Source organism: Eschrichtius robustus, chromosome 20 (genome assembly GCF_028021215.1).
Source record: "Eschrichtius robustus isolate mEscRob2 chromosome 20, mEscRob2.pri, whole genome shotgun sequence".
Taxonomy (NCBI): domain Eukaryota; kingdom Metazoa; phylum Chordata; class Mammalia; order Artiodactyla; family Eschrichtiidae; genus Eschrichtius; species Eschrichtius robustus.
The window spans coordinates 48,908,136-48,934,437 of NC_090843.1; the positions used below are offsets into that span (position 1 = coordinate 48,908,136).

The 26,302-nt window shown below is 40.6% G+C and overlaps 1 protein-coding gene across 10 annotated transcripts in view; it reads right to left on the reverse strand.

The window, feature by feature from the left end:
• The window catches only part of RHOT1 (ras homolog family member T1), an 80,705-nt gene that overhangs the window by 40,784 nt on the left and 13,619 nt on the right, over positions 1-26,302 (reverse strand). For 5 of the 10 annotated variants that reach the window (XM_068530540.1, XM_068530533.1, XM_068530535.1 and 2 more), the window contains 5 exons: positions 6,691-6,749; positions 4,210-4,291; positions 1,875-1,918; positions 1,523-1,576; positions 1,314-1,366 (listed from right to left, as the gene is read on the reverse strand). In XM_068530540.1, the coding sequence (XP_068386641.1) occupies positions 1,314-1,366; positions 1,523-1,576; positions 1,875-1,918; positions 4,210-4,291; positions 6,691-6,723 (266 nt within the window). In that variant the 5' untranslated portion in view covers positions 6,724-6,749. Of the gene's footprint in view, positions 1-1,313; positions 1,367-1,522; positions 1,577-1,874; positions 1,919-4,209; positions 4,292-6,690; positions 6,750-10,420; positions 10,493-17,449; positions 17,675-26,302 lie in introns of those variants that run through there. The other 5 variants (XM_068530538.1, XM_068530537.1, XM_068530539.1 and 2 more) reach the window with 4 other exon arrangements.

Sequence of the window (26,302 nt, forward strand, 5' to 3'; positions counted from 1 at the left end):
TTTACAATAGCCAAGATATGGAAACAACCTAGGTGTCCATAAATGGATAAATAGATAAAGAAGGTGTGGTGAATATATATACAATGGAATATTATTCAGCAATAAAAAAGAATGGAATCTTGCCATTTTCAACAACATGGATGGACCTTGAGGGAATTAGGCTAAGGACAGTTAAGTCAGACAGAGAAAAACAAATACTGTATGATTTCACTTATATGTGGAATCTAAAAAAAAAACCAAAATCATAGATACAGAGAACAGAATGGTGCTTGCCAGAGAAGTGGGTGGGAGGTGGGGAGTCGGTGAAACAGGTGAAGGGGGTCAAGAGGTACAAACTTTCAGTTATAAGATGAATAAGCCACAGGGATGTAAAGCACAGCATGGTGACTATAGTCAATAATATTGTGGAGCATACTTGAAAGTAGCCAAAAGAGTAAATACTAAAAGTTAACTGTGTATGATGACAGATAGTAACTAGACTTATTGTGGTGACCATTTCACAACGTATACAAATACTAAATCATGATGTTATACACCTGAAACCAACATAATGTTATATGTCAATTATATCTCAATAAAAATTTTTTTGAAAAAGACTCAAATGCTTCACAAATAACATGTTCAATTAAACAATACCACAAGAGAATGTTTTGTTTCCATTTAAAGCTCAAAACATTTATACCTAGTACCACCAATCTGCTCAGAAAAAAACAGAATTTGCTTTTTCCCTATCATACATATATCTTACAAAGAATTTCAAAGAAATCTCCCTGCATGAATTCCTAAATGAACATCTCTATAAAGATTTTTAGAGAACTTATAAAGCACTTATACATGCATTATATTTCACTGGATTCTCAAAATAACCACATGTAGCCAAGAGAAGTATTACCCACTTACAGATGAGGAAACTAAGGCTCAATGAAGTTTTAAAGCTCATAAGAGGCCAAGCCAGATTTCCAAGGTCACTCATTTTCCTCCAAGTCTTGTGCTCTTACATATACCACATGGTGAGCACTCAATGACTTAGGGTATTGCCAATCCTCAAAAGGGCATCTCAAGAGAGAGGGCACATTATAGTCCCAGAGCTCTATTTTCTGCTTTGCTCTCAAATATATGCGCTGCCTCGAATAATTCCTCCCAAAAAAGGTGTGAGTGTGTAAACAGACAGACCTATAGATAAAGCACATATGGCAAACTGTTAACTAGTGGATCTAAGTAAATAGTTTACAGATGTTCATTATACTATTTCTTGCAACTTTTCTCTAAGTTTGAAATTTTTCAATATACAAAGTTTGAGAGAAAAAAACTACCTGCTGTCTTTGTCTGTTCTTTCATTTATGAGAGGAATCCATCGACTTGTTACCTAAAATGAAAATTAACAAGAACTAAGCCATGATGAGGATCTTCTTTGAAAAATACTCTACCCTTGACCCCTAAAATTCTAAATTGAGGATCAATTTTAAAAGTGCCCCCACTGAAATTTAACAAAATATAGTGAAAAAATGTCACACATTCGTACCTTATCAATAGAATGCTTGTTGTTAACAGCATAAACTATGCAGATAACATTAGCCTACAAGAAAAATTAACAAATTGATGTCATTTTAAAATAACACAAAAGTAGCATTTAATTACCAACTAGCTAATATATTTGGGCCAAACAAAGAACAAAATTTGAAAACTAAAAAACTTAGCATGCCTCTAAGAGAAAAAGGTTCCAAAGGATTTACAGCAAAAATACATTCTCAAAGTCAGCAGTAACAATAAAGAACTGAAAAAGCCCTCTTGGTAAGTGAGAGAATGAAATGGTAGATACAGAATCATCACTGTTTTGCCACAATAGAACCTAGAACTATTTTTTTTTAACTTACCTGTGATATTTCTTGATGAAGTTGTTCATCACTCTGTTCTGCTTCTACAAATGACAAAGTCAAAAATTTCTTTTCATATTTTAAACACTTTCATAAAAACAAATGGCCAAGCTAAAATCCATATGACACCCATCTAACATCCCTCAAAACATCCCTCACCCCTCATGCCATTTACATGGTGTAGTGCCAGACAAGTGGCAAAGACAAGGGCAAGCCAGAGAAAGCAGAGTTGAACTATGATAAGGAAGCTGGCTGGCACTGAGAGACAAGTCTACATGAAGATAACTCAGGCACGGAAGAGCAGAAGGCATTGTGTGATAAATCTGGGCCGGCATCTGATCCAGAGTTGAGAAGGGAATGGGAAAAGAGATCAGAAACCCAAGCTAGAGTCAGAAGCCCAGACAAAGAGTCTATACACACAGGGTCAAAAAGCCAGGTTAGAATCTGGGCAGTATAAGCTTAAGATCTAGACAGCAGATAGAAGTAATCTTAACCAGGCCTCAGAAGCAAAACTGGAGCATGATAATGAGTCAAGAATTCCCTGGGGACTTCCCTGGTGGTCCACTGAGTAACACTCAGCACTCCCAATGCAGGGGTCCCAGGTTCGATCCCTGGTTGGGGAACTAGATCCTGCATGCGTGCCCCAACTAAGAGTTCACGTGCCGCAACTAAGAAGCCCTCATGCCTCAACTAAAAGATCCCAAGTGCCACAACTAAGATCCCAAGTGCCACAACTAAGACCCGGTGCAGCCAAAATAAATAAATAAATAAATATTAAAAAAAAAGTAAAAAAAGAAAAAATTCCCTCACTGGCCCGTATCTCTGGCTAGAACTGGTCTCAATGGGTGGATATGCCTATAATCCTACAGGTGCAGAGGATAAGTGCAATATATAGCTAGAATGGAGAAGTAAACAAATGAAGACCAAAGCAATTATTGACGTATTAATTTAGATCACTTTACCTTAACTGTTTCCCCCCAAAATGCATGTTATTTCTGACATACAAACTAATACCACAAATGAGTACATGGTATTTCAATTTATGCTAAAAAATTGGCCATATTTTAAATATCTTCTCAAATGTTGAGTAATCAATGGGTTAAGGCCTCGATTCTAATGCTGAAGTGAATCTAAGTACGTGGCTACACATATTGAAAAAGAACAATTCTGTAAATAAAGCTAGTTATGAGACTGATTGTAGCAGAAAACATCCAACTCCCCTCAGCTTCTAGTACAGTGCTGTCCAAGAGAAATATGATACAAGCCATTCATGAAATTTTTAATTTTCTAGTAGTCACCTTAAACAAAGTAAAAAGGAACAGGTAAAATGACTTTTTAATTTAACCCAAAATAACAAAAATATTAAAATTTCAATATGTAATCAATAGAAAAATTATTAATGAGATATCATACACTCCTTTTTTCATACTGTCTTCTAAATCCACTTATTTTTTTTTAATCCACTTATATTTTATACTTAGAGCACATTTCAATTTAGACCAGACACATTTTAAGTGTTCAACAGTCATATGTATCAGACTGCGAAGTATTTCACTTTTGGAATATATGGAATACCAGCTCAGCAAAACAAATTATTACTAATGTAGTTATACCCATTTTAAAAAATAGATTTCATTTTTTAGAGCAGTTTTAGGTTCACAGCAAAACTGAGTGGAAGGTACAGAGATTTCCCATATACCTCCTGCCTTCATATATAGCTTTCCCCAGTATCAACATCTCTCATCAGAGTGGTACACCTGTTACAACTTCCCTTTCTTTCCAAAAGAAGTCCCAGAACAAAGTAAAATAAGTTAATGACTAAAAAGTAAAGTAGTAGTGTGTAGAAAAACTTTACATTATTAAAAGCAATACAGATGTGCTTCCATTATCATATACTGTAAGCAAGATAACTGTTTTAGCTTTTTTTGTTTTAGGACAAAGTCTGACAAGTTAAAGAACCAATTTAGAACTCAAAAAATTTTCAAATTAGAACTCTTTCTACATCATCAGAGCATGCCTGAATGTCTGATAACAAAATTAACACAGAACTTCTCTCTGCAAACATGCAAATTCAAGGAGGGTATCATTTGTCTGGTCATTTGCCATCCCTCCTTCTTTTTCATTATTACAGAACCCAACTTAGTAAATTAGGGACAGAGAACTGCAAGGTGGAGGCTTTTCTTGGGGTGTGGGGTAAGACAAAAAGTTAAATGATCATTTACTGCTAGAGAAAAGGAACACCCTTCCTAAAACATTTTTTAAAGCTCAGTTAAGTACCTTTTTAAGGACTATTAAATTAACTCTACAGCTTCACCTACAAGAAGACATTTACTACCTGAGTAATCTACAATGTGCGTTGGAACTCTCTCAGGGGTGACATCAGCTGGAATGGTGATTTCTTCTGCCCGGGGAGGAACCTTCATTTGCAAACAAATATAAAAAAGGAAAAACCTTTGAATATTATCAATCAAACTTGTTAACAGATTATGTAAATTTATCCATATAGTAGCCCCTTTTGCCAATACTTATCTTTACAAGTATTGATTGTACTTTTAAATGCTTATTTTTATGCTTTACCACAGATGCAAATATATATGAAAACTATACGATAAAACACTTTTTTTAAAAAAAACATGCACATTTATACCTGTGTGGGCACAGGACATATTAAGGATACTTCAGCTCCTAAATTAATTTGGTGTTTCAAAATTAGATTTTTAAAATGTAGTTTTCATTCTATTTTGTTGAAGGCTTAAGATACTCTGCAAATGAAGACCTATGTTAATCTAAAACAATCCTCAAATAAATTAATAAATTATCAAAATTCATTTCTTCTAGAAGATAACTGGCTACATAAGCCTTATGCTTAATGACCCTATTACTTAGAAAAACCCCTTATCCACGCCCAAAAAGGACTATGCTAAAATGACAATTCTGGACTTCCTTGGTGGCGCAGTGGTTAAGAATCCGCCTGCCAATGCAGGGGACATGGGTTCAAGCCCTGGTCTGGGAAGATCCCACATGCCATGAAGCAACTTAGCCTGTGCCCCACAACCACTGAGCCTGAGCTCTAGAACCCTTGAGCCACAACTACTGAGCCCGCGTGCCATGACTGCTGAAGCCCGCATGCCTAGAGCCCGTGCTCCGCAACAAGAGAAGCCACCACAATGAGAAGCCCGCGCATCACAATGAAGAGTAGCCCTCACTGGCCGCAACTAGAGAAAAGCCTGGGCGCAGCAACAAAGACCCAACGCAGCCAAAAATATAAATAAATAAATAAATAAACTTATAAAGGAATTAAATAAAAAAATAAAAATAAAATAAATAAAATAAAATGACAATTCTAAACTAAGTTAAACTATCACAGAAAACTTTTAGGTATTATAACCTGAGTGATCCTAATTAACATTACTGATTCCACACACCACATATGAAAATACACTCCATTTTACAAATTAAGCTATGATTTATTTAACTATCTTATTTAAGAGAAAAAAAAGCAAAAGAAACAATGAGTGGGACTTCCCTGGTGGTGCAGTGGTTAAGAATCCGCCTGCCAGTGCAGGGGACACGGGTTCGAGCCCTGGTCCGGGAAGATCCCACATGCCACGGAGAACTAAGCCTGTGCGCTGCAACTACTGAGCCTGCGCTCTAGAGCCCGCGAGCCACAACTACTGAGCCCGAGTGCCACAGCTACTGAGCCCGAGTGCCACAACTACTGAAGCCCGCGCGCCTAGAGCCTGTGCTCTGCAACAAGAGAAGCCACCCAATGAGAAGCCCGCGAACCACAATGAAGAGTAGCCCCCACTTGCCACAACTAGAGAAAGCCCGCACGCAGCAACAAAGACCCAAGGCAGCCAAAAATAAAAATAAATAAATTTAAAAAAAAAAGAAACAATGAGTGGTCACATGGCAGTTGTAATTTTTGAAATAACTACCACGTAATACATCAAATTCCTCTCTAAATAGCAAAATTGCACAGATATTCCTAATTAAACAAGAGTAAAGAAATGATAAATGCAAACCGTGGCACTAATAATACCTACTATGTGAAGAAAGAAAATAAAAAGAAATAATTTTCATCCCTTTTGCATTGATCCCATTCCTCATAACAATATCTTAACTTTACATAAGGTCTTAGCCAACAGTCCCCCATACTGGAACTTCCAAAATGTAATAAATAAATACATTGCCAGCAATAACAAAACCACCTAACTTTTGGTGGCTCTGTATTATTACTAAGCTTATCTCATTTGAGATGCATAACAATCCTTTGAGGTAGGCAAAGGTGGAATGAATTATATTTTTTATTTGTAAAATGATGCAGGTGGATAATATTTGAGGTTTTCAAATATGTGTGTCAGAATCCTAGTGGTTCCAATGCCTCAAAGACTGGGGAGTGTCAGATGGAAGGCAGGCGGGGAGCCAGACCTTTTGCCCTTACTTCAACTAAAGGAATACTCCATCTGTTCTATACTTTGGGCTTACGAAAAACATTAAGAGAGGATGATACAGCTTAGATATCTCTAACATCCCTTTCAGCTCCCATTTTACAGATGAGACAACTAAGGCACAGAGATGACAAATGTCCTAGCCAAGATCAAAAGTAAGAAACACAAAGGCCTTAGTGAACTCAGAACTAGTTTGACTCTTTCTCCTACACTATATTTCAGAGATGTCTTGTAAAAACTACCACAAGCCTTTCTAGAAGTCATAACTATCAGAAAGAAACCACATGCAAAAATGTATTCTATTTAACTCAATTTTGATAAAATTTAAAACATTTTAAATATAGTTAAGAAATCAAAATGTTTACCTCTTCTGGGAATTCTTCACTGACCAGAGACATAATCAGTGATGTCTTCCCAACTCTAGCTGTGAAAAGAAGAAAGAATTACTTTAATAAAGTATTTAGATTCTACATAACCTCAAATTTAGCAACCACACAGGAAAGTCTGTTATTTGTTACCTAAAATCAGAGGCGTCCAAATTAGCATGTTTTAGTACAATACTTAAATTATATCTTTTTCTTCTGCTTAGTAAAGTTACACATATTATTTAAAACAAAAAATTACCAAAATATATAAAAGTAAAAATCTCCCATTGTATCCCCCATTGTTTAACATATGTAGTCTCCCAGATTTTCCTACACTTATATTTAACATAGTAATAATTTACCAGAGTAGAATCAGAGTATTTATACTATTTTGCAATCTTCCTTTATCACTTAATTATGTATTTGGGCAGTATTCCATGTCAATATTTTTAAATCTCCTGGGAGGGGGAAAGGGAAGGTTATTATTTAATAAATATAGCATTTTCGTTGGGGATGAAGAAAAAGTTTTAGATGTAGAAAGTGGTGATGGTTATACAACACTGCGAACACACTTAATGCCCCTGAACTGTACATTTACAAAAGGTTAAAATGTTTAATATTGTCTTGTATAGTTTAACACAATTTTTAAAAATAGCAGTAGGTGTACTTTATATTAACATTTAAAAAGCTTCCTACATTATTTTTTGATAGCTGTATAAGAATCCATTGTATGATGTCATAATTTATTAACGTAATTTCCTAACAATGAACAGTATTCAAGTTTTCACTTTTATAAACAGTGCTGCAATGAGTATTTTTACAGGATAAATTCCTAGAAGTGGAACTCAAGTTAGCATGCATGATCTTTTTTGTTTTAATAGACATTGTTAAATTAGCTCCAAAAAAGAATAAACTAATTTATATCCTCACCAATAGAAGAGCAGAGTGTCTATTTCTTTATATCTTTACCTCATTTCTTTTTTAGGGTATCATATTTAAAGGGTTAGTAAGAGCAAAGATACTTTCCTGTTACATTTTCTAACCTAGCAATTTTTTTTAATGCACAAACTTAAATTCTTAATTTTTTTTCTAAAAATTGACTTTCATTCCCATCATTTTCCGATAATATAATTACTATTGCTAGATATTCAAATGCTTATCAACTAAACCCTCTCGTGATTCTAGAGGAAAACAGTCCACCTGCCTGTTAATCTCTGCTGTAATAGAAAATTATAGTTTTCAAAAGTCAAGTCTAAATATAAAAGAACTGGAGAATGTTAAAGTTAGGGAAAGTCACATTCCTTTTCTAAATGACTAAAAGAAAGGGTGACTAAAAATACAAGTCAAAGGACTTCCCTGGTGGCACAGTGGTTACGAATCTGCCTGCCAATGCAGGGGACACGGGTTCGAGCCCTGGTCCGGGAAGATCCCACATGCCGTGAAGCAACTAAGCCCATGCGCCACAACTACTGAGCCTGTGCTCTAGAGTTCGCGAGCCACAACTACTGAGCCCGCGTGCCACAACTACTGAAGTCCACGCGCCTAGAGCCCGTGCTCTGCAACAAGAGAAGCCACCTCAACGAGAAGCCCGCGCACCGCAACGAAGAGTAGCCCCCACTTGCCGCAACTAGAGAAAGCCTGAGCGCAGCAGCGAAGACCCAACATAGCCAAAAATAAATAAATAAAATAAATTTATTTTAAAAAAATACAAGTCAAGTCTCTGGAAAAATGATGACTGGCTAGAAAAGAGAGCACTGGTCAAAACAATTTAGAGGGTGTGCTGCAAACAAGCGGGTGCTGCAGATGGAGGGCAGATCAGATGGTTAACCGGTGTCTTCTAGCTCTGACTTCTTCAATCTTTTCAATTTACATGTGTAAGAAGGCTTGGGCCTTCTTCAAGTGGCTGACAATAACATAACATCTCCCTGAGTCAGGGAATCAGGAGCCCATCATCACAGAACTGCTACAACCTAGTTATTGAAGGCAGCTTATCCAGCTCCCCACAAAAATTTCAGATGAAGAGCTAAGGGACCCAGCCACAGTGATTTTCTCATGGTCTCACTAAGAGAATCACCCATCTCCTGATGGCTAAGCAGTGTTCTTTCTCTTTCTTATGCCAGACATTAAAAATTATTGTTAACACAAGTTAGTAATACAGAAAAGGAATGGTGACCACAAAAGTCAGGAAGCACCCCATACACAAATACTGTGTAAGTTAATTAAAATACTCAGATGCATTGTTGACTAATCCAGCAACTCTGGCTCAATTTTTTTTTAATTTATATTCAGAAAATTTCAGACTTACAGAAAAATTGCAAAAATAATTCAAAGGAGTCATGTCTATCCTTCAATCAAATTCCCCACATGTTGAACAACACAGATGTGAACTGTGTGGGTCCACTTTGACACAGATTTTTTTTTTCAATTTAAAATACTACACAATCTGCAGATCTTTGACGTGGAGTCACAGATACAGAGGAACACAGTAAACAGTGGGCCAGCTATAAGTTATACAGAGATTTTCAACTGCACAGAGGGTCAGTACCCCTAACCCCTGCTTTGTTCAAAGGTCAAATGTAGTTATCTTAAAATGGGCCAAGCCACCGTCCTCTTATTCCAGATACTTAAAACAACAAATCTTTTAGAAGATCCAATGCCTGTACAATACCTGTGACCTTTGAACTTCTGGGCCTTTCTGGCCCTAGGAGAGATGTGTGCTTTTTCCCTGGTTATCTCCAAAATCCTACAACTATCACCAGCACAGATGTTCCCAGAAACTTTTCCATTTCTGAAGAACCCTCCTGGATATCTTATACAGCTGACCCTTGAACAATGCGGGGGTAAGGAGTGCTAACACACGCACAGTTGAAAATAGTGTTACTTATAGTCGGCCTTCTGTATCAGCGATTCATCTGTATCCTCATCCCTGGATTCAACCAACTGCGGATTGTGTAGTACTGTAGTACTTACTATTGAAAAAGATCAGCAGATAAGTGGACCTGCAAAGTTCCAACCTGTGTTGTTCAAAGGTCAGCTGTACATGTCTACAATGTTATCCTTGATCTACTAAGTTAGGAATGGGAAAAAATGAATCAGATACTCAATAATCAGATACTCAGTCGGATACTCAATAACTCAGATGCTCCTTGGTAACTAAAACAAGTCCCACTGTTGGTCCTTGAGAAATCTGCCTACCTTAATACCCTGATTCTTCTTCTGATACCCTGATAATCCCTTTTTTAGAATTACCTTTTAAAAATTTTATTTGTATCCTACCACTCAAAGGCCCTCACCAGTTTCAGAAGAAACCTACCTTTGAATCCTTAACTCAAAATGTTAAACAAAATCTTCAAAATTAAGTCAATCAACAATATCAAAAAGCCTATTAGTTTCCAAGACAGCAAAGGACTTGTTTCTCCTTAATCACCATCACTCAGGATCCCTTAGCAAGATGCAGGTCTTCAACAGGTGTTCTGTGTTACCTTTAAAGTTCCCCCTCATGGTAACCTTTAAAATGCATCCATTCTTCCTCATCTCTCTTCTTAAAACTCATTACAACAACCCTTTTCTTGGTCATAGTCCCTTTTCTGCTTTTCTCATGGACCCTCTGTATTCCCAGTGATATTTTCAGAAGAGAAAACCAACATTCTGAGGAAATTCAGATTTCTTCGCAGCTCAGCTCCTCAGGGCAGTTCTGGCTACCTGCAGCAACTCCTGCCAAAGCACAGACCTGTCACCATGTCCATTCCAACAGGGCAGGCCTCAGAGACAGGAAAGGAAACGGCTTGGAGGAGACGAGGCACTGTAAAGACGGCAACAATGAAAGAGCTTTACTTATGCTTGATCATACAGACTTACAAGACAGCAATACCAAAGAGTGGGGATAATTAATTTATTTGTATGATACTACCTTTCAAAGTGTGACATTTCTACTCATTCGTATCCTGCCTCATTTGTTAAAGAATCTGAGGCAATTTAGCACTCACTACAATAAAACAATCCCATCTAGTTTCTGAAGTAATTGTATAATAAAAGGCCTTTTAAAAAATCAAAGAACATGAATCTCTTCCACATAGAAATCCAAGAGTGATCTCCTTTTTAAAAACAAGTCCAAAATTAGAGCAAGAGAGAGAGATTACAGTGAATTTGGGAGAAAATGAATGAGCATGTTTTCATTAGTACCATTTTGGGTTTCCTTTTGGAAGAGCAGTGAAATGATAGCTGCTTTAACTAATAAAGGATTATACAGATGTGATTTAGTTTCAAAATGCTTTGGTGAGGGACTTCCCTGGTGGCGCAGTGGTTAAGAATCCGCCTGCCAATGCAGGGGACACGGGTTCGAGCCCTGGTTTGGGAAGATCCCACATGCCACGGAGCAACTAAGCCCGTGCGCCACAACTACTGAGCCTGCGCTCTAGAGCCCGCGAGCCACAACTACTGAGCCTGCGTGCTGCAACTACTGAAGCGCACGCACCTAGAGCCCGTGCTCCACAACAAGAGAAGCCACCGCAATAAGAAGCCCGCGCGCTGCAACAAAGAATAGCCCCCTGCTCACCGCAACTAGAGAAAGCCCATGCGCAGCAAGGAAGATCCAACAGATCGAAAAATAAATAAAATAAATTAAAAAAAAAAAATTTAACCAAAAAAAAAAAAATGCTTTGGTGAATCTAAACTAGGGCTTTTTTGCTTCTCTTAAGGCCTACCCACCTAACCTTGAGTGAGACTGTCAAAGAAATAATGAAGCAGCAGGTTTAAAATTAAAGTTAAAATAGGCCGCTTTCAAGCTAATTTTAATTGAGAAAATAAATGAATGCCTTGAAGGAAAAAATTTTAGAATATTAAAATTTTAAAACTATTTAAATAAGCCTATAATCAAAAAGGTTCCTTATGGGAATCCCCTGGCGGTCCAGTGGTTAGGACTCCACGCTTTCACTGCCGAGGGCCCAGGTTTGATCCCTGGTCAGGGAGCTAAGATCCTGCAACCCGCACGGCACAGCCAAAAAAAAAATCCCTTATAACAATGGCAAATGAGTATAAGCGCTGCATATTTTTAACTACTCCAGAAAATAAAAATTATTTCCATAAAGGAACAATATCCCAAGCTCTTCTCTAATTATTGTACCAATTAAATTTTATATTTAATATAATATATACTATAAATATTTTATATAGTACAATTTTATGATAAATATAATTAAATTTAATAATTATATATAATATAAACATTTTAATATAAATATTAATATGGAGGACAAAAAATTATTCTTTGTTAGCCAGACATCTGATGGTCTCTATTTCCTCTATTTTGCCTAAGAAATATTAAAGTGATCTATAAAAATTAAAAGCATGGCCACAATTATCCCCAAGGACAGAAGGCCTTCTGATTCAGTTCAACACAACATGCTACAGTTCTGTCTGAAACCCCATGCTTCTAAGTAGGTCATCCATGGGAAGCATAATTCATCACTATAGAACAAATTATCTAGATTTATCCCAGCTAAAAATTTGTCTTTTCATCACATCTTTTGAACATCTAGTTCTAAATGACAGCAAATTCTTAATATTCATTAAGCAGAAGTAATATTCCCTGGTTCCAATTACCACTCTACCAGCCATATTGGCTATTTTTCTTGATAACAAACACCCCATGCTTCAAGTAGCAAAGGGACCTACTCCTCATTTTTATCTGCTTCTTTATTAAGAAGCCTTGTTGGCTCTTCCTAATTTATTGTAATTAGAATACACAGGGAGGAGGAGAGTAGCTATGAAGTTGTATTTTTAACTGGAAAATTTTAGCATTTGGGGAAATAGCTGAGCATTGTTCCAAAGGAAAATTTCATCAACCATATGCAGACAATGTGGGCTGCAGAAGGACAAATGCTATGGTCTATCCCTCTCCTTCAAACTACGTCAACACTAGTGCCCAACTGGTGCCGGCAGAGCAGAAAAGACAGCAGAGAACAGATCTCAGTACATAGGTAAGGATGATGTAGAAGAGACTCTCTATATGAATAGAATAGGCTATGTAGAATGGACTTTCTATGGCCAATCACCCAGGTACTATCACCCAGGTGATAGTAGGTACCATACTGCGTTGCGTTATCTATCACCAGACACGGTATAATTGAAACTGGAGCAGTTTAATCTTCAAATATCATTCTAACAAAGACCAGAATGGTGAGCAATATGGCTTTAAAAAGATCATAGAAAGTTTTTCTCCAAAATAAATGCTAGCTTATTCCTGAAGTCTCTTTAACTCGTATACCTAAAGAATCTTTCTCTAACTCCTTTAAACCTCCAAGATGGCCTCTGGTGGTTCAAGGAGAAGCTGACCTCTTTTGGCAAGGACTATAATTCCTGGCAGTCAAGACATGAACTAGACATGGCATTGCCATTATAAGTCACTGGTCTACTTCATTGCCAGAACACAGGAATCTCCGCAACAAAATAAAGCTAAGAACATGGAACAAGAGACTGGATGAATGCTGCCCCTTCAAATCCTAACAATAACCACATCAGACCAGTTTTTAAGAAAGGAGAATGATCACATTTTTATGACTAAGAGGAGTGGTTTGGAAAACAAGGAAAGTCTAAATAAACTAAACTAGCTTGAACTCTTTCATTCTTTCAACAACTATTTGAGTGCCTACTTTGTGCCAGTCCTACTCTAGGCCTGGGGAAATGGCAATAAACAAGACAAATCCCCTGTCCTTACAAAGCTTACCTTCTAGCCCAAGTAACAACAGAAAAAAGTGAACAAATATGCAGGGAAGTAGGGATAATGCCTGGGTCAAGGCCCTCTTGTAGAGAAAGCAAAGTAAAGGAGAGAGTAGTGCAAGAACAAAGCAAGGGCCAGATTGTGAAGGACTCTGCAGGACTGCATTAAAAAGTTTAATGGCCTTGGGACTTCCCTGGTGGTCCAGGGGTTAAGACTCTGCACCTCCAGTGCAGGGGGCATGGGTTCGATCCCTGGTTGGGGAACTAAGATCCCGCATGCCTCACTGTGCAGCCAAAAGTTAAAAAAAAAAAAAAAAAAATTAATGGTCTTTAAGTGAAAGTAGAAGTCATCAGAGAATTAAATGGGTAACACGATCTGAGATATTTTTTAAAGATGACTCTGTCTGCTACATGGAGAATGGACAAAATTAGAAGCAGGGATACCAGTTAAGGAAATATTACAAAAGCCTAGGCCAGAGCCAACCAAAGTGTGAGCTAGTTTGCCAGAAGTTTCGATGATAAACCAAGCAGTTAGACAAATTGGGTAAGAGCTACCGGACTCATTTAAAAAGAGGATAACAGTTCCACTTTCTTAATTAATTTGACCAGAAAACAAACATATCTCAATTTAATTTAAAAACAAGACTTCACTAAAACTAAGACTATCTTGTGTACTTTTAATGCAGCTACAGGATTTAGATAAAAGGTTAATAAGGCTCATTCCTCATATTATAACAAGGACATCTGTTAAGCATACTAATGCAAATCTAGTTAAATGCAAATTCTGGCCAATGAAATTGACCATGGAAAATTATAACCTGAAGAACTAAGTTTCATGTGGTTGCATTTTTTAAAATTTTTAATTTTTTGTTTTGTTTAAAGAATGGTAATTGACTTTTAATTTGGTCTGAATAGTATTCAATATGTTCAATAATTAAGATAAGGTGAAGAAGGTACTTAAAATACTTTGGCTTTCTCTGCAAATAAACACCTTAAAATTTACAGACAGCCTAACTTTTCTGATCTAAGCAGTCAATAGACATTAAGCAACTACTTAGCATTAAAGCCTGGCTGGCTCAGAATCCAGATTCTGGATGGATCAAGAAAAGATCCATTTCACCTCCAGAGTACAGTATAGGTTAAGCCAACAGAATGTTGAAACTGCTCACAACGGTTTGGGAGCCTCAGTGAATGAAGCTGCTGCTGTGTGGTTCAGGGACGGACACTAACAGCAATAAAATGTACTGAAGTGACTGAGAAAGAACAGGCTTTACAACAACTCCAGAGACGATGCTCCTTTTTCTTTTCATTTCCTATTTCCCTTAGTTAACCATCTTAAAACTACAAATGAATTATTACAACTTTTTCCTTAAAAAGTGGTTTTCCTGATACATCTGTGTGTCAGACCAGTATCAAAATGACCAGTCTTGGTCACACTTATTGTTTACCTAGCATTTAAAGCACTACAGCTAGGCTAAGTAGCTGTCAGATATTTACATTAAATCTCAAAAAGTAATGCTTCAGTCATTTCCCCCCAGAATACAACCCTTTACTATAAAATTAAAATTATATATTCCAAATAAGTGTAACTCTTTCTCATATTTCTTTTTAATTTATTTTATTTTATTAATTTATTTATTTTTGGCTGCGTTGGGTCTTCGCTGCCGCACACGGGCTTTTCTCCGGTTGCGGTGAGCGGGGCTACTCTTTGTTGCGGTGCATGGGCTTCTCATGGCGGTGCCTTCTCTTGTTGCGGAGCACGGGCTCTAGGCACATGGGCTTCAGTAGTTATGGCTCGCGGGCTCCAGAGCACAGGCTCAGTAGTGGTGCATGGGCTTAGTTGCTCCGTGGCATGTGGGATCTTCCCGGACCAGGGCTCGAACCCGTGTCCCCTGCATTGGCAGGCAGATTCCCAACCACTGCGCCACCAGAGAAGCCCATTTCTCATACCTTTTTTTTTTTTTTTTTTTAATTTTATTTATTTATTTACTTATTTATGGCTGTGTTGGGTCTTCGTTTCTGTGCGAGGGCTTCCTCTAATTGCGGCAAGTGGGGGCCACTCTTCATCGCGGTGCGCGGGCCTCTCACTGTCGCGGCCTCTCTTGTTGCAGAGCACAGGCTCCAGACGCGCAGGCTCAGTAATTGTGGCTCACGGGCTTAGTTGCTCCGCGGCACGTGGGATCTTCCCAGACCAGGGCTCGAACCCGTGTCCCCTGCATTGGCAGGCAGACTCTCAACCACTGCGCCACCAGGGAAGCCCTCTCATACTTTTAAATGTGAAAAAAAAAAATCATGTATATATGGTAGTTGGCCTAAAGTTTTCGGTACCATCCTCTTTAAGAAAAATGTCTTCCTCAAAAACGAAGGCTTTCTCTTGTGTCAAGTTTCTTGCTATCTAAAAACTCTCATATATACACTCTTACCAATTCTATTATTTGCTTTCATTTCATCAGAATATGGCTCGTAATTTTTCTAACAAATTTTTAAGTCTTTTATGTATTTCAAAATAAGTAATACTGTTAACCTTTTAGCTTAAATGTCCTAAGGCTGACAATATGTCTTACATATGTATAGCACTTCAATTCAGATGTTTTACAGACTAATGATTATAGGTAATTGCTCCCTATATTCAAAACTAAAACCAAAACAAAGAATTTTTGTTCAAAAAAAATTTTTTTTATGCATAGGTTTTTTAAGTGGGACATCTACTCACTTTCCCTACCTTGCTCCAAATGCATCAACATGAATCATATTCCTGAACTTTGTCAAGGAAGTCCATGCAAAACACAGATTAAGATACACGTGTTGTTATAAATTAAAACTAAAATTCACAACTGCAAACCAAAAAGTAAACTGTGTCTGGCTAAGCTTACTTCTAAATTCTGATTCTAAAGGAAGATTTCTACAATAGCAGGTGAACAGAGGTTTCTATGAACAGCAAAGAACACTACAGAAGAGGGTAAAAATGTGTTCACTTCCTTCCTTGGGAGGGCATCACAGTGACCTGGAGGGGCTACTCCAGAATGAAACGGGGTTTAGAACAGAAAGCTTCAAAACAGCAAAGGCAGGGCATTAACTAATGTACTTTTAAAACAAACAGTCCAGTCCTCCCCAGCCCACTTTTTTCTTATTTTAGTCCTACCAACTGAGTCATGTAACTTGCACAACATCAAGAAGTCCCTGCTGTTCTGTCCCCAAATCAGTGAACAGAAGACATGTCTCCTTTATTACATCTTCAAAAAGTGAAATCTAAGAATCTCGGGGGTGGGGGGAGGGGTCTCACGTGTGTTCGTTATTTTTAAATTAATTACCAAGTAGTTATGAAATAATGTTTTAAAAGATGGGGGAAACTAGGCTTTAGGGTAACAATAATTCTCTCAACTGAAGGACCCTCCCCAGATAAGTATTCATTCATTGAGCACTTGTATAACTTGAAGTTGAGAGTAAATTTTTGAGGAAACATCGAGTGTACCTGGAGTTATTCCAATGCAAAGAGCAAATACCGCTTAAAATGCTCCGTGCCTTACAGTCAATGCCTAGAGCGAGGGAAGACCGCGAGCGCAAAAACAAGCAGACACCTGACCTTGCCCACAAGTCGAACAGTTCTGCACCCCTCCCCCTAGCTTCCCGGGGAGCCAGTTCACGCCATCCCAACTGGTCAGTCCGCCTGTTCCAGCACCTGCCTGGCAGGGACAAGGGAATCTCCAGGGAAGATGAGAGGGTCTGAGAGGAGGCGGCCTCGGAAACGCGGAGGCCCGGGAGGAGAGCATTCCAAGAGAAAAAGGAGGAGAGGACCTTCGGAGGGATGAGGCCGGGCGGTCAGAGGCTAATGGAGACACGGCTTGAGGGTGATGACGGGGGGGCAGAGGACGGAGGGCTCAGGAGGGCCCAGGTGAGGTGAGAGATCGAGGGCCGCCGGCGGGCAGCCGAAAGGGGAGAGCGGAGGGGCTGGGAGGCCTGGGGGCGCGGAGGTAGGGCAGCGGGGCGGCAGGGGCTGCGGTGGCCGCGGCCAGCCCCGGCCAGCCCGGGCGCGCGGACTCACGTTCTCCCACCAGAAGGATCCGCACGTCTTTCTTCATGTCTGCGGCTCGCAGGGGCCGGCCTCGGCCCGCACGCATGGAGCGGACTCCTCTCGCCGGGAGCGCCCAGCCCGCGGCGCCGCTTTCCCCACGCTGCCGGCGCCGCCTGCCAGCCTCTCCCGCCGCCCCGCCCGAACCTCGGCCTCCCGGGCCCGCCGCACCACCTCCTCGGCAGCTAGCCCGCTCAAGAGCCGGGACAGCGCCTGCTCCGCCTCCTCCGGCTCCGCGAGTCGCGGCGGCGGCGGGGCGACGGGGCGCCGCGAGGGACAAGCGCTTTCGGAACGCGAACGCTCTCTGTCCCGGACCTGCGCCCCCGCTGTCAGGCTCGCCGCAGAGCATCGCGCGGGAGTCTCGCCCGCCCTCCTCCGGGAACAGCGGCCAGGGATACGCTTTGGGCCGGGAATTTGAGTGGCAGGGTCGCTATCTGACCCCATTTCTTTTACGAAATAGGGGCAGGAGAAGTTCCTCGTCCAAGGTCATATAGCTAGAACTTGGCAGTGTGACTCAGGGCGGGAATATTCTCACCTGACTGACTATAAGCTGCAGGAGAGCAGCGACGTGTCCACCTGGTTTTCAGAAGTATTCCCCACCTTATTGGACAAAGCCCTCAGAAAGCGCTTGATTGAGTAAAGGATGACTACCTCCCAGAATCGAGTCCTTTCCACTACCAAAGCCCACCACCCTAGCTGCTTTTTATCTGTGATGCTTATAAAATACGATTCTAAATAATGAGATTAGTTTCTACACTATCTGTGTAAACAGATTCGTTTCTTTGTAACCAAACTAAGTGATTTTCCTCTCTCTATGTGGTTTATTTTAGGCAGGGTCTTCTGATACGTCTCTTTACATAGGTTTGCCCAGCGCAGTGTCGGACACATAGGTGACACTGAATAATAAACTTGTACTAATTTTTCTAACATTGTCTTAATTTCCTCCTGACTCTCTCCATCCGGAGGAATTTGTTGCTATATCTCTCTATATATGCTTATATGTTTGAACAGTGCTTGGCAGACAGTGGGAGATAGATGGACAGATGGTTGGAGAGAGAGAGAGAATAAAGGAGGAAACACTATCTGTGCATAATGTGCCTTTTTTCTTTTTTTTTTTTTTGTGCCTTTTTTCTATCTTAAATATTACAAAATGAATTTTTTGTAAGGGAATAAAGTGTGTATAATACCAATCCCCTTTTCTCCTAGGAGAAGCCTTGTGGTCTGGTGCAGCATTTAACAGCTGCTGACAAACTGCATGGGTTTGAATCCAGAGCCCATCACCTGATAGTTATGTGATCCTGAGTAAGTTCCTTTACTTCTCCAAGCCCGCCCCTTCTTCTGTAACATGGCAATAATGATAATAATACCTACCTTCTTAGGTGGTTGTGAAGAATATATAATACATGTCAGGCATTTGTCAGATGCACAGCACTTGCTCTACTGATCTCAGCTGTCATTACTGTCGTAGAGCTCACTGAAAAGTTGAAATCCACAGGTTTTGAGGCAAATTCATTGTTATGTTTACAACAGTATTTCACCATTTAAGCTATATGATATCTGTAAGGAGCATAGGGGTGGAAGCCCTTCCAAAAAACACTCTCTCTGTGATATAAAGAGGAAGACAGGAAAGGCACACTTCCTGCTCACTGGGAGATAATGAAGTCATATTCCAGGATGGAGGCAAATAAGATGAACTTCAGGAGGCTTGATGGCCTGATCTTTCAGGGGAAAGTATTCCTCAGAATTTTAGTATTACAAAATGTTTGAGTTGGAAGGACCCTTACAGAGCACCTATTCTAATCCCATTACCCTATAGGTAAGACAAGCAACGTCCAGGGAGATACCGTAACTTGCCAAAGGCATGACAGCTGAGACTGAGCCCGGGCTCTGCCATCCTGAGCATATGAGGCTAGGCAGGTCACATCACCTCTCCGTGCCTCAGTTTCCTCTCAATCAAAGACTATCATCTCTTCCCAGCCTTCTACCTCACAGAGTAGTTTGGAGGATCCCATAAAACAAGGTCTGTGAAAAAGGCTTTTTCTTTAACAAATGAATTGCACAAATATCAGATCACAAAGGACGAAGTTCTCTAGGGCACAGCTCCCTCCGAGCAAGACTTTGTAGAGAATCTTGACCCCGGGAGCCCTGCATCAGCATCGCCAGTGGATGCCGGTGTTAATTCTGTGGACATCAGGAGCGTGAGAAGAGACAAGGCCTTCGTGATGTTGCACATGCATGCTGCGTAAAGGCTTTGCAGGGGGAATGTCTGGAAGGCAGAGGGCTAGGAAGAAGAGTTTATTTAGGGGGAACATTGCAAAGATAATACTTCAAACTCCTTTGTAGAAAAAAACTTACTTAAAAATCCAGACCCAAGGGCTGCAGAAAGGAGTCACCCAGCAAGCACTTACAGCTAGTGATGACTAACAGTTTGATACAAAAGAAAACCAAAACTAAAGTGGGAGTGGGGAGCCGGACAAGCCAGAGTGTGCCTCACAGGCAATGTAGCAATAAGTTTCTTTTTACAGCCCCTTCCCATCTCCCAGTCAGCTATACTTCTGAAGCTCTGGCCTCCTGTCTTGCCTTGAGCTTTATGCCCTTCTCTTATGTTAACAGACATCCATCAGGGGTCACTCTGAAGTTCTCTTGGAGACAGCATAGCTCAGTGATTAAAAGCAGTGACTCTGGGGCCTTCCTTGGTGGTCCAGTGAGTAAGACTCTGCGCTCCCAATGCAGGAGGCCCGGGATCGATCCCTGGTTGGGGAGCTGGATCCCGCATGCCTGCCGCAACTAAGAGTCCACAATGCCGCAACTAAGACCCGGTGCAGCCTAAATAAATAAATAAATAAAATAAAATAAAATAAAAGCAGGGACTCTGGAGTCTGCCTGCCTAAGTCTGAACCTCAGCTTTACCAACTACTAGCTGTGCATCATCAGGCAAATTTCTTAACTTCTCTAACCCTCATCTGCCAAATGGGAATAACACCTCATGGGATTGTTATGAAGATTAAACGAGTTAATGTAATAGGAAAATGCTTTGAATAGTGCCTGGTACGTGGTCTGTAATATACAAATGTTGGATAAATAAAATAAACTGTGAGAGAAGTGACTTCTGTACACCTTTCTGAGCCAGAAGATAGAGCCACACGATGACACACACTGCAGCAACACAGAAGCCAGAGAATGCAGTTGTTGGCAGTGGAATTTACTGTTGGGATATAACAGATTGATGACTGTATATTAAGTACATTGGATAAAGCCAAGAGGACAGATTAGTATCTAGAAAGCACTGATGGAATTTCCCTCTAGAATGCTGGGAAGGAGCTCTACCTTCACAAGACAAACTTCATGGCTTCTCAATTGTGAAGGGGACACTGGGGGTCTGAACAAAGTACCTTTGCCAGGATTTAAGAGGATCCATCTTTCACACCTATCAAAGAAGGAACTTGCAACACAGCCTCTCTCTGAGTCTCAGGACAGTGGAACACCCCAGGGCTGGTGGGCAGGCCTGCTGGGGAGAAGATACAGTGTGTGTTAAATGACTGACATTGGGTGGAACAAGAGGCTGGTCTCTGACTGGTGAGTTAGACACAGTCCTGGGCAGGAGGCCAAATTAGATGGCTTGGCATTGGTCCCACTCTTCAGACCCATCTATCTTTGGTCTCTCAAATTAAACCCAAAGTGGCATCCATCTTCACCCTGGTCTCCCATTCCTTCCAGGAAGACTTCCTCCTTTTCCTGCCAAGCCTGATGTGGTGGAGCAGAAAAGTCCAATGCTTTGGTACAGAGTAAATCTTTTATCTTGCCTTTGAATGCACTTTGAATGTTCTTGGCTCATTGGCCAGACATCCATGTCCTCTGCATAGTCACGTGAATTGGTCTCTAGAGGATATGGATTCTGTTTGCTTGATTTGGCCAGAAGAGACATCACTCAGCACAATTACTTTTAAAAGGCATTTGATTACAACTAACCATACTGAAAGCACATTTTCCAGACAAGAGCCTCACCTGTTGATGAGGTTGCATCCAGTTTTCTTTTTAATTTTCTCAAGCTCCTTTCAGATACATATTGTAAAACAAATACCCTCAATTAAGAGATAATTGATATTGAGAAGCCTCTCAGACCTTCTTGCCCCCAAGTGGCCTGAATTCCCTTATGGCATGGTTAAGGGCATGGGCTCTGGAGTCTACATTTCGTCTCCAATACTTTGCTAGCTGTGCAACATTGGACAAGTTACATAACCTCTCTGAAAAACGTAAACCCCATCAGCAAAATGGAGTTAGCTCATAGAGCTCTTTGAGAATTAAGTAAAATAATGCAATAAAGCATTTATCACATTACTTAACATATAGTACATGTCCATACATCATCCTTAACAGCTGCATTTTAAAATTTGGAATTCATTTGCTGATTTGCATTATCCTTCCAAGGGCAAATTGATTAGCCTGCCCACCCAAATTGTAAACTCTGGACGACAAAAATGCATTTAACATAATTTTTAATCACTGCAGAGACATTAAAATTTTTGATGACTTATTATCTATACCAACTAGTGATTCTCAAAAAATTTTAGGTCACAGGCCATTTCCGCAAAACGAAAAATTCCATAGAATAGTAAACTTACAATTTGTTTATCTCTGCAAAGAAATCACCACAATTAAATATGTTCCAAGAAAATAATTCAAAAGAAGAAATACATATATGCATATACATATCCTATTTATAGCATCATTACACAATAGTAAAAAATGGAAAAATATACAATAATAGGGGAATAGCTAAATTAAGTATGACATAAGATTACTGGAACTTTTGCAGTCATTAAAACTAATGACTATTAAAGAGGGAAAAGTATTTACAAAATAAGTGAAAAAACAGAAATCTAAAACCATACATACAATTACAACTATATAAAAACCAAGTATAAAATATACATTTATGTAACTTTTACCCTCTATACATTTGCAATTTTGAACTTTGATAAGGATGCATGAGTATTATTTGGGTAATTAAAAACTAATGGATGTACATAAACATTAGATGAGGGTACAAAGGAAGGAGAAAATGTGTTAAAGATTACGAATTAATTTTTAGTACAATCATCTTCTTTTTGTTTTGTTTTTTTTGGCCTCACCGCACAGCATGCTGGATCTTACTTCCCTGACCAGGGGTTGAACCCGTGGCCTCTGCAGTGGTAGCACGGAGTCTTAACCACTGGACCACCAGGGAAGTCCCAGTACAATCATCTTTTGTAAAATGTCAAAGTTAATATCTTTTAAATAAAGATAATAAAGATAATAGAAATATTTAGAAGAATAGCAGTGCTTTGAGACATAACATAGGATATCATGTTTATAAAATTATTTAACAAATATTTATTGGTTCCACCTTGTGCGGTGCTCTGTACTAGGTGCCAGAGACACAGTAATGGACAACACAGACTTATCATGGGAGGCAAGTTGTGGACAAGGAAGTTTGGGCATTCATCTTTCTCACCAGGATCCTCCAAATCAGTCCCTATCAGCCCAAACTACCTCTTTCAAAAAACCTTCGGGCTTCCCTGGTGGCCCAGTGTTTAAGAATCCGCCTGCCAATGCAGGGGACACAGGTTCGAGCCCTGGTCCGGGAAGACCCCACATGCCACGGAGCAACTAAGCCCGTGGGCCACAACTACTGAGCCCACGTGCCACAACTACTGAAGCCCACGCGCCTAGAGCCCGTGCTCCACAACAAGAGAAGACACCGAAATGAGAAGCCTGTGCACTGCAACGAAGAGTAGCCCCCGCTCACCGCAACTAGAGAGAAAGCCTGTGCACAGCAACAAAGATCCAATGCAGCCAAAATAAATAAATAAATACTAAAATAAATAAATTTATTAAAAAAAAAAAAAACCTTCATGAGAGGTAGCAGCTCATAATCTAAATCTTTCTACCTCCTCTCTCCCCACCCCACCCCTAGCCAAAACCAGACAGGCTTGTGTGACTGTGTCCCACTCCTTCCAGTAATCTGCTCTCCCTGTCTGGCTGCGTTCACAGACAACCCCCCAGGCAACAAAATGCCTTAACCCAGCAAAACTGAAAATATCCCCAGAAAGCTCCTAGGAAAATGACCATGATTTTAGCCTGAGTGGCCTTCCAGTACCTGCTTCTACAATTAGTGAGTCAGCTTTGATCTGATCTAAATTCATTGTGCACATGTTGCCACGTTAGACACGGTGACAGTGAAAGACTCCAGTCCTCTTGGTGGAAACCAGATCCACTCTGGGTAAACAGTTTTCAACTCTGGACAAGGGGGGTTGGGGGACACTCCAGGCAAAGCAAACCGGAATTGCAAAAGTACATAGTGTGACACAAAGCAGGGAGGCTGGGGTGGAGGGTGTATGTGGGGGGATGACAGCAAATGGGGGCTAGAGGGAGGTAAGAGCAGAAACAGGAAGCAGAACTTTCTGTTGTAGGCGGGGAGCACTGGGGAGTTTTAAGCAGGAAAGTGACATGATCTGACTTCCATTTTGGAAAGTTCACATTAGCAGAATGAGAATGGATGGGAAGAGGGCTTCTGACTAGAGATAGAGGAGCTCGCACTAAAATAATCTGGGACAGGGCTTCCCTGGTGGCACAGTGGTTAAGAATCCACCTGCCAATGCAGGGGACACAGGTTTGAGCCCTGGTCCGGGAAGATCCCACATGCCGCGAAGCAGGTGGGCCTGTGCGCCACAACTACTGAGCCTGTGCTCTAGAGCCCGCGAGCCACGACTACTGAAGCCCGTGCGCCTAGAGCCTATGCTCCGCAACAAGAGAAGCCACCGTGATGAGAAGCCCGCGCACCGCAACGAAGAGTAGCCCTGCTCGCCACAACTAGACAAAGCCCACGCACAGCAATGAAGATCCAACTCAGACAAAAATAATAAATTAAAATAACCTGGGAGAGATGTGATGGGAGTCTGAACCAGCGAGCAGATGCAGAGGGAAGAGGAGGGGCCAGAGTTGAAATGATTTGAGAAAGCAGAATCGAGGGTCAGAACGTGGTGACTAATTGTACAGAAGGTGGTATCAGAAAAGCTCCTATGGTAACTCCAAGACATTGTGTCCTGGAGATTGTCACTGACCAAAGCCATACGTTTTTCTCCCCCAGGGTGTATTTATTTTGAAGAATAAAGGTGAAACAATCTCCCTGCACATGGAAGGAAGACACAGTCTTCCATATTGCACCAGACCAATCTCTTAGAATCACGTTTCCCAAAGTGGTGGAATAAGAGGTGTAAAAGTGGTGCAGGGACATCAGAAACAGTGACTCTTGTGGACAGAAAGGTTTCCTTTTTCTATTCTCTTTCCATCCTGATTAAGTCAAGGTGAAATCCTCAGTAAATCTTTAGTACCCGATAATCTCCTTTTGAGCCAGAGAGAGAGAGAGAAAGAGAGGGAGAGCGCAAGCCCACTTCAGGTTCAGAAACTTAGACAACGGTACCAAGCTAGTCATTGTTTTGTTTTTCTTGAAACATACATTTAGACTTATCCCTCTATTTAAGACACATGATTTTGGCTTTCATTTATATAAATGTTTTAAAGTTTCCTTTTGAAATACATGTACCTAAAAGGGGAGATGTGAGTTGATTTAGGAAAAATATTAAGTAAAACATGGTACACGAGACGGGAATTCCCTGCTGGTCCAGTGGTTAGGACACTGCACTTCCACTGCAGGGGGCCCGGGTTCGATCCCTTGTCCAGGAACTAAGATCCCACAAGCCAGGCGGCCCTGCCAAAAAAAAAAAAAAAAAAGTGCAGGGGATATGCAGATGTAACAAGAATCATGGCACATGAAAGGCTGAAGCTTAAGAAACCCTGTCCTTAAAAAACCTATGGCTGGTTAGAAAGATAAATCCCAATTCAAAACAAATCTTCAGGGACTTCCCTGGTGGTCCAGTGGGTAGGACTCCACGCTCCCAATGCAGAGCTCCCAGGTTTGATCCCTGGTCGGGGAACTAGATCCCTCATGCATGCCGCAACTAAGAACCCCGCATGCCACAGCTGAGACCCGGCACAGTCTAAATAAATAACGAATAAAAATAAATAAATATTAAAAAATCTTCAGCATAACCTAAGTATGTATAATTAAAGAAGAAGACTGCAGTTGTCTGGAAGGACCCAGTGATTAGGGTTTTGAGCAATTATGAATGAGGATGAATTTGGGGCTAAGGGCTCAGCAGGAGTAGGGGGTGATGGAGCTGAACATATACCAGGGAAGAGTCCCCTTTTCCTGTCAAAATCCCCAAGTGCCCCCCGGGGAAGGGACTTCTCCCTTGAACTGAGCAAGGCAGCCTGAGAGGTCTCCCCAGAGAGCAGCACTGTTTCATCTTGTGGTTTGTTTCTGCAATCAGCTAGGAAATAAAGTCTTCAAATTAAACTTTTCCGGAAAAAAAATGTACTTGAGGGAGAAGCAAGGGACAGATAGATATAACTATATTAGAGGTTGTCGTGAGCCTTAAGAAGGTGGTGGCTTCCTGCTTAGCAGGTGGTTCTTCCAGGAACCCAAAGCCCTAGACCCCAAAAATGGGTACAACCACTCAGATGTTTGAGAGAAACATCTCCAGATGGGGTGAGCGGCTGCCCCAGGAGCCCCTGATGGGATGTCTGGCTTGGTCCACGGTGGATGACTTCGTCCCCCACACGGTGTAGACCCCAGTGAGAGGTGCCTTCATCCACTGGCATTTCAACTTCAGTTCTTCTCCTTGGGAGGATTTTCTGTTTTGTTTGAGTGAAGGGTGCTATTTTCCACAGTGTACTGGAAGGGATATGCTGACAGAAAACGTGAGACAAAAGCAAGGAAGCCAA